Source organism: Diadema antillarum, unplaced genomic scaffold, assembly GCF_040938485.1.
Source record: "Diadema antillarum isolate AM-2024a unplaced genomic scaffold, OU_Dant_1.0 scf00000180, whole genome shotgun sequence".
Classification (NCBI taxonomy): domain Eukaryota; kingdom Metazoa; phylum Echinodermata; class Echinoidea; order Diadematoida; family Diadematidae; genus Diadema; species Diadema antillarum.
Window position 1 is genome coordinate 1,114,979 of NW_027271069.1, and position 12,629 is coordinate 1,127,607.

Here is a 12,629-nt window from a genome sequence, read left to right on the forward strand (position 1 = left end):
TCTTGAGTTATCACGTAAACGGATACAATTTCATGATTTGACCTTGACCTTTGACCTTTGGCAGATTTCACCCAAAAGCTAATCAACTAATTGCCCCATCATACTCTATACTTGGACCAAGTTTGGTAGAATTCAAGTCAATATTACTCAAGTTATCGCGTAAACGAAAGCGGACGGACGTACGGACGTACGGACATACGGACGTACAGACGTACGTACGGACTTACGTACAGACGGACGGACAACCCGAAAACATAATGCCTCCGGCACCACTTCGTGGCGGAGGTATAACAAAGGCTTCTATATTGGGAAATCAGGCGGCTTTCAGCACACATTAATGCAGTACGTATGGGTGGAAATCACTGATCTCTGTGGAAGAACAAGATCAGTGCGGGTGGAAATGGGCTGCATGCTTGGCGGAGGTCTGCACTCTCAGAGTGCTTCTCTGGTTATTACAGCTAATATGCTTTATTTTGAATCATTTTACTTTGAAGCAGGCATTCTCTACTTTAAAACTGACATTAGTACCTTTAATAAATTTCCTGATTAGACAGACTGGGACTATTGTATTCAAACATGAGAGGCCGACAAGGTACACAACCTAGGTAATCTATTTACTGGTATAATATGAGACCTTCATAATAAGGACAAAATGGTATAATATTAATGGACTAGTCATTGTCCCTATACTCACAAATTTGCCAAACACGGCACATGTTATTTCACATCAGAAAATAGCCTATAGATAAGGGGTATCAGTACCTGGACAGGAGGATTTTTTTTTCTTTCTCTCTCGTTCTCATGTGTGATTAATTCACCTGATTAATTCAGCTGATTACCCTAAGGCCTACAGTTCATCCTACAGACAAGAGGCCCCCCTGAACACAGCTTGAATTAATGTGGCTGTGTGCTGGCAGGTAGCTGCGGCTATTCATGATGTGTAATCTCGTGGGTTCAGCCTCGACGACTCGTCAGAATTTTGCATGAGACAATGCACCGTGAAAGAAAAAAGGCTCACTTTAACGATTGCAAAATTCTGCCGCCCGGTTGTTAACTTTTACTTATAAGTTTGATTCCATATCACCACAATTCTCTGTTCTTTACATTGGCTGCCTGTAGAAAAAAAAGGATTATTTTCAAGATTCTGTTGCGAGTACATCTTTCGGTTCATTCTTTTTCCCCCCATATACCTGTGCAACTCTATTCTCATATGCACTATGACACGAAGTCTACATTCATCATCAGACGCATTGCTACTCCAAACACCCAGAGTAAAACATGGATGGGGTGATCGTGCTTTCTCTGTTATGGAACCAAAATTGTGGAATCAGTTGCCTATTTAGTTCAGGAAACTGTCATCTACAGAAACATTCAAATCCAAACTTAAGACGGAGCTGTTCCTCTGACACTGAGGACTATAATTGCAATCTATAATGTTCAGACCAATTGTATTCCTTATCTGGTATGTGTTTGTTGTTGTTTGCCATTTTCTTTTCTGTTGTCATGAACATGTAGATCTATCTCTTCACTTTTTGAAGTGCCATGAGAACCTAAAGGTGGACCTGTGCGCTATACAAGTGGCCACTATTATCATTATTTTTAATATCATAAAACTGATCTTGTAAATTCCCAAACATTAAATACAGTGTGCCCAGTTACAAAGCCAAAAGCTGAAATCAGAGAACTATAGCAAGCTTGATATATGGAAAAGCTAACTTCAATTACAAATCATGTCAGAATCCATGGGCCTGTTTCATAAAGAGTATCTTGCGCTCAATTCATAACTCAGTGAATCAAAGATAAGATCAATAGTGATCTAAGTCTATTTCATAAAGATACTTTCACTTAATTTACAGCACAGATTGAACATGACTATGTTTGATTGCATTGATCGTTAGATCAATCGTATGATCAATCTCTACGAAACGGCCCCTGGGCATGCAAACTGGCATGACTGCATAATACTTGGACATTCTCCATTATACCATAGCTGACATCTTTTGTCGACTTCACTGATATCATTCATGACCAATTTCTCCATGAGCGACACATCCCTTAACAATTAACAATAAGATCTGGCTGGTAGCACAGCTTTATAGGGAACTCCACCTCATCAGTATTCAAGTTGACTTAAATGAAATGAGGAAGCGTTAACACAAACACAGAGTATCTGTAAGGCTTAACTAAATTAGGAAGCACAAAAAAAGTTCCGCAGTATCAAAATTCTTCATGTACCAAGAAACAGAGATACTGTAAAAGTGGAAATTTTCGCAGTGTTGAAATTTTCGCGCATTTCGCGCAACCAGGAACTAGCATGAAAATAAAAGCAGGCAAATATTTTTGCTTGCCATAATAAGTTCCAGTAATTGATGTCTTGATTCCGCAGAAATAAAAACACGCGAAACTCTTCTTACCTGGCCGAGCACGAGAAACTAGTCGCACGAAAATATTTACATTTACAGTAGAGAGAACACAGGCTGTTATTCGAATGCTATCATAATTTGATATTCATGATATCCCATGGAAAATAAATTCCATTCAATTCAATGATATTCCTTCAGCCTCTTGATTTTCAAAAGAAAATTTTCTCTGTTCTATTGTTTTTTACTTGACCGTAAAGGTTCTACTCTACGCCCATTTCAATAATGCACTCATGGATATCTCATTTCACTGAGCAATAGTTGAAAAAATCCTATTTTAATCAGAGCAAACCGCAACAAGTGCATTCATACAAAATGAGTAGGTGTTTTTTTGTTTTTTGTTTTGTTTTGTTTTGTTTCTTGCAACTGCCTTTTCTCAGGTAAGAGAGGGAAGAAATGAGGCAAAGTGTCACAATGAAAGGTCAATAATGAAAGGGCAGTGAGTTGGCTCAGTCGGTAGCGCGTTTGCCTCCGACCCAAGCAACTACCCGGGTTCAAACCCGAGTCTGGACTGAGCAATGTTGTGTGTTATCATACCGTCCCCTCCAGCAAGAGGCAAAACACTCTGTCCCTCGGATAGGACATAAAATGGAGGTCCCATGTGTGAGAGAGTCACAACTCATGCATGTAAAAGATCCCGCTTCATTCATTCATTGCAAAGAGCAGGGTGTTTAACCCGGTGAAGTGGTCGCACCTCACATCCAACTGGATCCCATGGAAGACCAGCTTAACGTAGCTGAATATGGGCTATCCAGCTATCTTCTCAGGTGGAAAATGAACAAACAAACAATATACTCACTGGAAATTCCGAGAGGATAACTTGGTTGAGAAGTGTTGATATAGCATAGAATGTACCCACGTTGATTCCTGCAACAGCACACAAGCAGACAGACACATTACAGATAGACAAACAAGGAGAAATGGAAGAATGAAGGATTTTTGTGTCAAATTTTGATATAATATCCTTCTCTGTAAAACCACACACTGTGTCATATCAATGGCAGTATTTGTCTCCACTCTAATCAGGTAATCAATTTTCATAAACCAATCTTACAGGAGAATGAAACCCAAACATAATATATGTTTATAATATTAAACTACAATATTATAAAAGTAATATGTTTATACATATCATGGTTTTGACATATAATTTTCATACAATATATTATACATCTAATGAGTGAATGCAGCAACATTAGAACACATCAGACAAGTTTGAGGAAAATTTGACAATCAGTTTAAAAGTTACGAAGTTTTGGTGCTACCATAGCGGGATGAAAAGACTACTACAGTTTATGACGTCACTGCAGAACAATGATACATAGAAAATGTAGGAAAATACAACTCCGCACAATTTCTCCTTTCTGGCATACTGAAAGAGCAATTGACTGATCTCTTTAGAAAGCATGCAAGAGGAATAATATTACCCTAAACATACAGTTGTATGTCATTGACAAGTCAAACAAATGTGTACTTTTCATAAAAGATTACATTTTGTGGGATTTGTTTTACTGGTACACTTTCTTTTACAAACGCACATTGTTGTTCTACAGTGATGTCACAAACTGTTGAAGTCTTCTAATCCAGCAATGGCAGTGCCAAAACTGTAAAAATTAATAGACTTTGAATTGATCATCTGACTTTCCCCAAACTCTCACTGATGTGTTCTACTAATATTGCTGCATTCACTAAATCCAATGAATAATTGGGGAAACTTTCCCTTTCACAGCAACTGAATTCTTGAACTGCTCATGACATATCAAAGGACTGTTGATAAAAGAAGACGTGGCATAGAATTTAAAAAAAAAAACTAATAAAAAAAAAAAAACCTGAAGATGAAGCATCAAATTTTATTACTGCAGTTACAGTACCTTCCATTATGCATCCAGATACTATATCGCTGTATTACTTGCTGTGCTGTGTTTTTTTCATCAGCATTCAGTCTTCCAGCATTGACCTACCAGTAATTACAGTCAGTCAGTTTCTTCAGGGGTTATGAAATGTCTCAGTCCAACAGGAAGGCCATGGAGACGCAATAGCTATTAAGGGGATTATTTAATCTCTTTTCACTAGCATTACAAGTGTAGTTTACAGACAACTATGCAGACCCAGCGATACAGCGCGATTAACTCCGCAATAAGACTCGAAAGCTTTTGAATTCGTAACGGTAATCGAAGCACTGTTCAAAGTGAAGGACAAAAAATCTCAGAAGTTCACCAATTGTATCTCCCCTACTTTACCACCAAATCGATTGAAACTTCACATAATATGATTATGTCATCCTCCATATGAATTTTGGGTGACAAAGCTAAATCTTTCAAGATATTTGGGTTTTTTTTCTGTTTGAGTCGATGGAGGGACAGCGTTATGATTATTTCCCCGACGCATGTCTGCTGCAGCATGAATATTCATTTAACCCGTTGAGGACGGTTTGATTTTGCTACAACACGCATTTCCCATAGACACCTGCCCGAGTATACTCGGGACTCGTCCTCAACGGGTTAATTAAAATATTGCTAGTCTGAATAACCAAGACTCACTACCTGCGAAGTTTTGTGTTTGCGCAATTAGTATTTAGGTCAAAATCAGAGCAAATAGACAACCAAGGTTATGAGAAAACACTGGACATGTACAACTAGATCCGAGAGTTACGGGAGAATTGAGCATGTTTTTTTTTTTTTTTTTTTCGAGAGAGAGAGACTTTTTGCAGCCTCCAGCTGGTCTTGAAGACATCTCCTTATACCCCTTTCCCGCTGAAGGAAATCTTCTCTGGTGCATCCGGGTAACCACGCAGTATGAAATGAAACTCGGTTGAAACCTATGGGAAGCCTAGGTGAAACACTGATTAAATTTTGGGCAATTTTTACCCTAGAAGCATCCTGGGTAAACACCGATAGTTCAACGGGAAACCATCGGTGGTTCACCTAGGAACGCCCAGCATGAAAGGTCATCGCGGTGAAACACCGGGCGAAATATGCAGATTGTGTCAAAGGTCATGTTTTGTTTCCGGTCATGCACACAATTATCGCTAGCTAGCTTGCGCTCCTAGATTGTTCCACACGTAATGCGTGGATGTAAACATACACACGACTAGTATGTCATTCGTGTGACGTACAACGGTATTGTATTGGATCGTGTTGTATTGTACGCATGCCGTAAACAAATAAGTGCTGCGCAAAACTGATACCCCTTTCAGGTAATCGTGGATGCGGATGATAGGAGCAATAAATCGTAAAATTTTGATTACATGAACGGGAGAGGAGTACAAAAGTGCGCATTATTTTGATGCTGCTATTATCCGCATTATTGCAGCATGAGGAGTTGATCGAGAATACATGAACGCGTTTTACGACTTATGTGCACTAACATTCCACAGTTCGGTCAGAGGTCACTCGATTTCCCGCACAACCGCTGATTGCTGAACTTGAGCGAGAGCTGTGCATACACGTGAGTATATATCACCGGAAACATTACGTCATTATAGAGGCGTGCGCAGTAACCATGACAAATACTCCCGTCTTTCGCACCATTATATGAACGGGCGCTCGTAAAAGTAGTGCGCACTTCATGGGATATATGAACGCGATTTTGATTACTTCATCCGCATTATTTGGATGCGGATAATTGAACCGCGATTACCTGAAAGGGGTATTATATTAGTACTTGAGTTGCCGTGTTGTTTGTCCTGTTGAATGTTGCAGTTGAATTAACTATTTTGGAGTTAAGTTCTGTGAGAGGTAGAGAATTACGAGTACGAACCACTAGTAAAGTATCACGTTCAAATTAGCGCGCGAAATGTTGTGCCATATTACACACTTCCGCTGGAATTGGCCGCAGTGCGAGCAGAAAACACGTCTAGGGGAAAGTTGCAAACAAAATCCACCGAGAGCATTGTCGTAGGTGTGAAAAGACGGCACTGAAAATTTCACCGGAGGTCCTCGGTGAATTCACCGGGGAATCCAACGGTGGTTTACCGAGAGTGGCAGTGGGAAAGGGGTATTAGTCGCAGACACTGGTGGAGACTAGTTTGTCTAGGAGGTCTCTCAGATGTCTCTGCGACCTTGCGGAGACCCACTGGCGACCCATAGACATTGCAGAGACTTCTCTGCTACTGAGGAGACATCTGCGAGATGTCCAAGCGAGGTTTCCATGACTTTCAGATTACTAGTAATAAATTATCATGTTATATGGAGATGTCTTTGAAGTTTCCCAGGAGACTCCTTCATGGCAAAAGCGTAAGTCATATTTGTAGTCAGTTGAGTGGCAGGAGTCACCTTGACTAATTGCATAGTCATGACAGTCATGGGAAAGTCTCCTCCAGTGAGATAGGCCCTTTAGGGTCAAGACAGCCATCAATCCATGTTTTTAAATTCCAGTAAAATATGATCGACAGGTCTGCTTTGAGCTGGCATAAATTTGGACAGAGGAGCTGAGGGCAATCTATCTTCTGAATGATAATCCTTCCTAAGATAGACTTAAGTGACTACATTTCTTGAATTACCTACCAGTATAGGACTATCAAGTTTGACAGTGAAGTTAAAATGTCAACAAATTTGACATGCCTGCCCCCCCCCCCTTTGTTATTCTAATGAACAACAAGCATCATGTTATAGACTGTGATTAATAGCTGGAAAACAATACGGAATTCTTTGCCTGAATATAGCATAATGGCATGGATCATAAAACACCAATTACCGGTGAGCCACCAATAAGCTCTCAATAGCTATGAGCTATTAAAGTCACTGCGTTGCTTGTCTTTCTAGATGAACTGATCGCATGAACACGAGCTATGTACATGCCTGTGTACACAACATCCACCCAACCACAGCTGACATATAAACGTGCTGGAGTAACAACATAAATGCTCTTCGACCAAGCATTTCTATGTACATGTATTATGGGGCTTGATATAGGGCCAACATTCTATATTTTCATGTTTCCTTTACAATCACAGCTAAATTGTGTGAAAGTGTAAGCCTATCTATATTGCACTGCCAATGAAAGAGGAAACTTGCCTACCTCTCCCCCCCCCCCCCCCCAAAGTGGGCTGTTTTGGAGCTAATAATGATGTACACTCATATAACATCAGGCTATTTTCCTAAACCACAAAATAACTCACTAGTTTAAACTTGGGTCTGATCAGGGAGGTGACTCTCACCTCCCTGGTCTGATGAAGACATCCCTAGTCATCCCAATTCAAACTGCCCCCTTGTAAATCGTAGAACTATCTGCTCTCAGCGTATATATGTGTGTGTGCATTTGTATGTTTGTGTGTGTATAGGTGGGGTGGGGTGTGGGTGTCCATAAATGTGTGTTGCCTAGAGAGATAATTCCTTTGCTTGATTCCTATCATTTCTCTAGTTACGTTCAGACGACAAGCCCTAACATCGAGGTTAGGAAACCTCAAGGTTAAGCTCTTGCCCCCTAACTTCGACTTGCGTCCACACGACAAACTTAACCTCGAGGTTAAACTCCTGCCCCTTTGAGTTGGTTGATTTTTGTGTCAACATGGTGCTTAACTACAATTGGGGACCCCTGCGGCTCGTGGTTAGAGCGCTAACCCTGAGATATCTCGTGGTTCTTAACATCGAGCTAACCTCGAGGTTAGCTAACTACGAGTGCGAACTACAAGCTTAACCTCGAGGTTAAGGCTTGTCATCTGAACGTAACAATATCACCATCCAGTGCAATTTGATGTCTTCATTCATACAAATGTATACATTTACCAATTCCTTCTTCAGTGTATAGAGGCAGACAATGCAATGCAGGATCCCTCTCAGTGCTCTAAGAGTTAATCTGGAGATGCACTCTACATGTGCTTTCCAGAGGAACACATCTTGCACTCATTGCCATTTGGGGAACATTCTAAAAGTTCACTCAACCACCAGCTAGACACACTAGATAGACGTCTATCAAATAGCTGTCACCACAGACGGCCATGACAATGCTTCATGCTTGGAAACACCATTAAAGGTTTAGTGTACCACTCTCTGGCTTTCACTGGTGAAACATCCATCTAGTATAAGGATGCGAACGCAACTCAAAACAAATACTGGTAGCTTTTAAATCACTGTGACTTAGCCCTACAGCACTGCCAGCTGTCTTGCATTGTCAACTATTACCCACAGACGGAAACAGTGATTCTTATACTCCCTTTTTTTATACTGTGGACTTAAAACTTCCGACGCGAGATAACTTTAGCTCGAGCTAAGTCATTTAATACGACCATTCTTGTCCATCCGTGTTGCATACCAGATCAGAGTACTGTAGTTGTCATGGTGACCTAATTCCCCCCCCCCCTGTTTCCTCCAAAGGGCTTCTTACACTTGTAAATTTTTGCTTAGTCCCGTACCAACGGTGGGGCTAAGGGGGGGGGGGGGGGCCTTAGCCCCACCGTTGGTACGGGACTATCCTTAGCCCACTTTCTGTTTACACTTGTTTTTGCCAAAGTGGGCTAGCCCCACCTATAGTCCCGTACTATCTGGCCCTGCAAAATAGCAGGGTTAGCACCGCAATTGCGGTGGCAAGCAAGCGAGTGTAAACAGAACAAAAGAATAATCCGGGGCTAAGCGACGGAGACGAAGACCGACCCCCACTGACCAATCAGAAACGAGGTAATCAAGTGCTGCCGGTGCATGCGTGTATGTGTACAGTGCACAGCGTAATCATGAATATTCATGTGGTTTGGAAAGTACCGGACTAAGAAATACGAATGTAAAAAGGTCAATTTTCTCCTTAGCCCCGGACAAGAGCTTAGTACGGGACTAATTGGCGAGTGTAAAAAGCTGAAAAAATTGGTACGGGACTAACGATAGTCCTGGGTCAGAGAAAGTACAGGGTTAAGAAACACAAGTGTAAAAAGGGCTCAAGTGTCACAGAATTTAGCCCAAGCTAAAATCAAGATACCATTTAGTGATTTTAGCTCGGGTCTGAAGCAGACCTGAACTACCTCCCAAGAGGGGGCTAACTTTAGCTCATAATGCTACATATTTTTAAACCATTTATACTATTTAAGAGTTGAATACAGTAGCTTGCTTTACAGCTGTAGGTCCGAGATAACTCCCCATAGGAATGGAGTATTACATTATTTTGCTAACAAATGATCTTGTATTCATGAAAATGAAACTGCAGAGCATGGCAGAACAGGGTTGATATGAATCAAACCATAAAACATGCCCATCATCATGGGTAGCCCGTTTCATTCACTGCCAACCGGAGTACATTCAAAACCCATTCAATAGCACCAGTCAGCGAAAATGCACATCGAAGCATGTGCTCATCAGGAACGTGTTGACTCCAGTCAAGATTCTTTGGCTGTGTTAGTATTTACACAGAGATTAGTGATAAAGCTGTACATAATCAAATACAGGGACCCTCAAATCAGGGAGGTGTTAGAAAAGGAGAGACAACTCTTCGTAATTCATGCAAACACATGTTTTGGTTCAAAGCGTTACAATGGGATGTCTAGCATTCCACTATACGCTTTGAAGTCATGCGCTGCACCGCTCTAGTTGCAAGGCGAAGTTCGGAGACGAAAAACGCACTTCACCTTTCATTGAATTACAAGCTTTATTTCCCCGCAAAATTAAAATGAAATACTCGAATTGTTTAAGAGTAGTTTAAGAAAGAATTCAATATCATAAACATGTATTTCTAGTTTCTTCGTAATGCGCAAATTGAAATGAAATGAAAATTAGGCCATCTTAAAAACCTTATATTTTTCTATAATGCGCACATTTCCGCATGTTAGTTTTCTATCCTTTAATCTGGGATATTTTTGATCTTTCAAATAAAGTACTCTGCTAAAGCGTGCACCAGCGTGCTTTTAAAACTATTTGCTGTTAAAATTGTCAGTTTTACACTGCATTTTGATTCGCTGCTCCAGTTCAAGGTACACAAATATATTATTGCCATCACATTGAAAGAGAGAGAGAGCGAAATGCAGTAGGGGCAAGTATTTCTAGATGTCATAGCGCTAGTCCCGATTATTGATGCTCTCTTTTGTCAAAGCACCTGATTTCCACCTGTAGTTAAGCGCATAACTACTCGGCGGTGACGCGCATGACTTCAAAGGAGAGCAGGAGTCGTCTCTCCTTTTCTAACACATCCCTGCTCAAATGTACCAGGTATCCAAATTTGACCAGCCTTCCCACTCTGTGGTATCCCAACACTCCTGGATCTTTAACATTTTAACTACCCCCCCCCCCCCCCCCCCCCCACACACACACACACATAAATATCTGTAGTGTACCCATGAGAGTGGCCGTAGGTGATTTTGAGATCTTTTGAGATATCAGCAGGTGGCTTGGCACTAATGGGTTAAAAGCATTCATACATTTCCTTTCCAGCTGGGATGAAAGCCTTTATGAAATCCATAGAATAATGCCAAAATCCACGCGTAATGCCAGCCCCATTTGAAAACAAATTGGTCCCCCTCCCCCCTCCCCCCAAAAAAGAAAAGACATAGAACTGCAAAATATCTCTCATCTCATTTGTTGAGGAAATGGCTTTATCATTTTTTAATGATTATAGTTTCAATGGTATTAGCTGCCAGCAGTAATGCATTTTATGTTGTCTTTTCAAATGCATAATATGTTGGCCCACTTTGTATTATGTTGTTTCTTTCTTAAATCTATGTATTCCAGTCATACCATTCATAAGAATTTTCCTTGCCTCATGTAAAGCAGGTTGAAGGCAGATGCATAGAAAGAACTTTTCATTTTAAGCTGCCCATATACATACATTGTATGTGCACATTCATGCATTGGCTCACAGACACAGAGCTAACATTCGTGATCAAACCTTGACTTGTTCTACTTCTTCACGACACAATTGTCGTGATATGTCTTAGGCCTCTTCACACTGGTTGAGAAATGTAATTGCAATGCTGAATCACAATTACAAACACTATTATGATCAGAATTTTCATCTCTCTGTACAAATCTTGCTGACAAATGCAACAAAAAACGAAGTATTAACAGGATATGTATATAAAAGGATTAAACTAAATCAATAACCACTTGTAATCAGACATGGCCTAATTACTGGATCTAGCAGAGAGCACCATAGCAAAATAGATATTGGCAGGTTGGTTTGATTTGATTTGATCAGGAGTTTGACATATGGGTTGCCTCAAAGTATTCTCAATTATTAAAACCCGCATAGGGTCAGTGAGAGCAGATTTTACCCAGCAGGCCAAAGTATCAAATTCAACATGTGACCAATTCTGCTATAGATGTAGTCCAGATACTGGACGATTTTAATCGTCCGCATTCCCCACTAACACACGCATACACATGCATGCACCCACACAATGCGCCCAACCGCTGATTGCGACACTCCACCAATTGGTACTCCCGAAAAAAATTCAGGAGGGGAGAATTGTGTAATACAGTGTACATACAGACACCATCAACGTACGTCCGTACGTACGCGGGTACACTACATACGAATACAGTCCAGGAAGTGGACTACTATAGATGGGGTTTCATGACATCAAATGGTGTGTTGCCTGAGGGGCAAAAACAAATCACGTATGTATTAAGCTCATATCTCTACTCAATGGTACGCATACCGCGTACCCGCCCGCCTATCATGGAACATGGGATGTGTTAGACGCTTACGAGCTTGCCCACATGTATGTGTGCCCCAGTATGCAGTTTTTGCCCCTCAGCATGGCTTGATAATGTCATCGGAACCTCGTCTACACATTCTTATTTCATGGAAAATGTTTATTCAAACACCCAATTACAAAGTACACTAGTACGCTATCATACAGGGACTACCGTACTACACCAGAATTCTTCAAGAAATGGCAGATTGATACAAGATGGAAGTCTGGAAATGATGGCTCGAGTTTTGGTGGACGGAATCATCACACCTGACAAATTGTGGGGACATATCATTGGACATAGAATAACCCCCTGTCCTTGGGCTAATGGTGTATTAAAACTGTCACAAGCTACTAAAAATGTGTCAAAACATGTGCCAGATACAGTTAATCATCCAGGAGGCATGGAGAGATCGTGAAATTTGGCACATCCTGAACTTGAAACAAGATTAAGGGGATAGTACAGTATTGGTGGAGATGAGAATTGGGCTTTTAACTTTTTGCGAGATAACACGAAAACACTTATGAAACAGCACAGAGCATACCATTTTAAGAGGAATTCAAAGTTTATTTGACGAAAATTGGGTTTGGAATGACTG

At 40.8% G+C, this 12,629-nt stretch overlaps 1 protein-coding gene across 1 annotated transcript in view; it reads right to left on the minus strand.

Annotated features, from left to right (window-relative positions):
* LOC139723071 (choline/ethanolamine transporter flvcr2a-like) overlaps nucleotides 1-12,629 on the minus strand; it is a 66,653-nt gene that overhangs the window by 21,612 nt on the left and 32,412 nt on the right. The window contains 1 exon segment of the mRNA XM_071634344.1: nucleotides 3,220-3,287. Within this exon segment, the coding sequence (XP_071490445.1) occupies nucleotides 3,220-3,287 (68 nt within the window).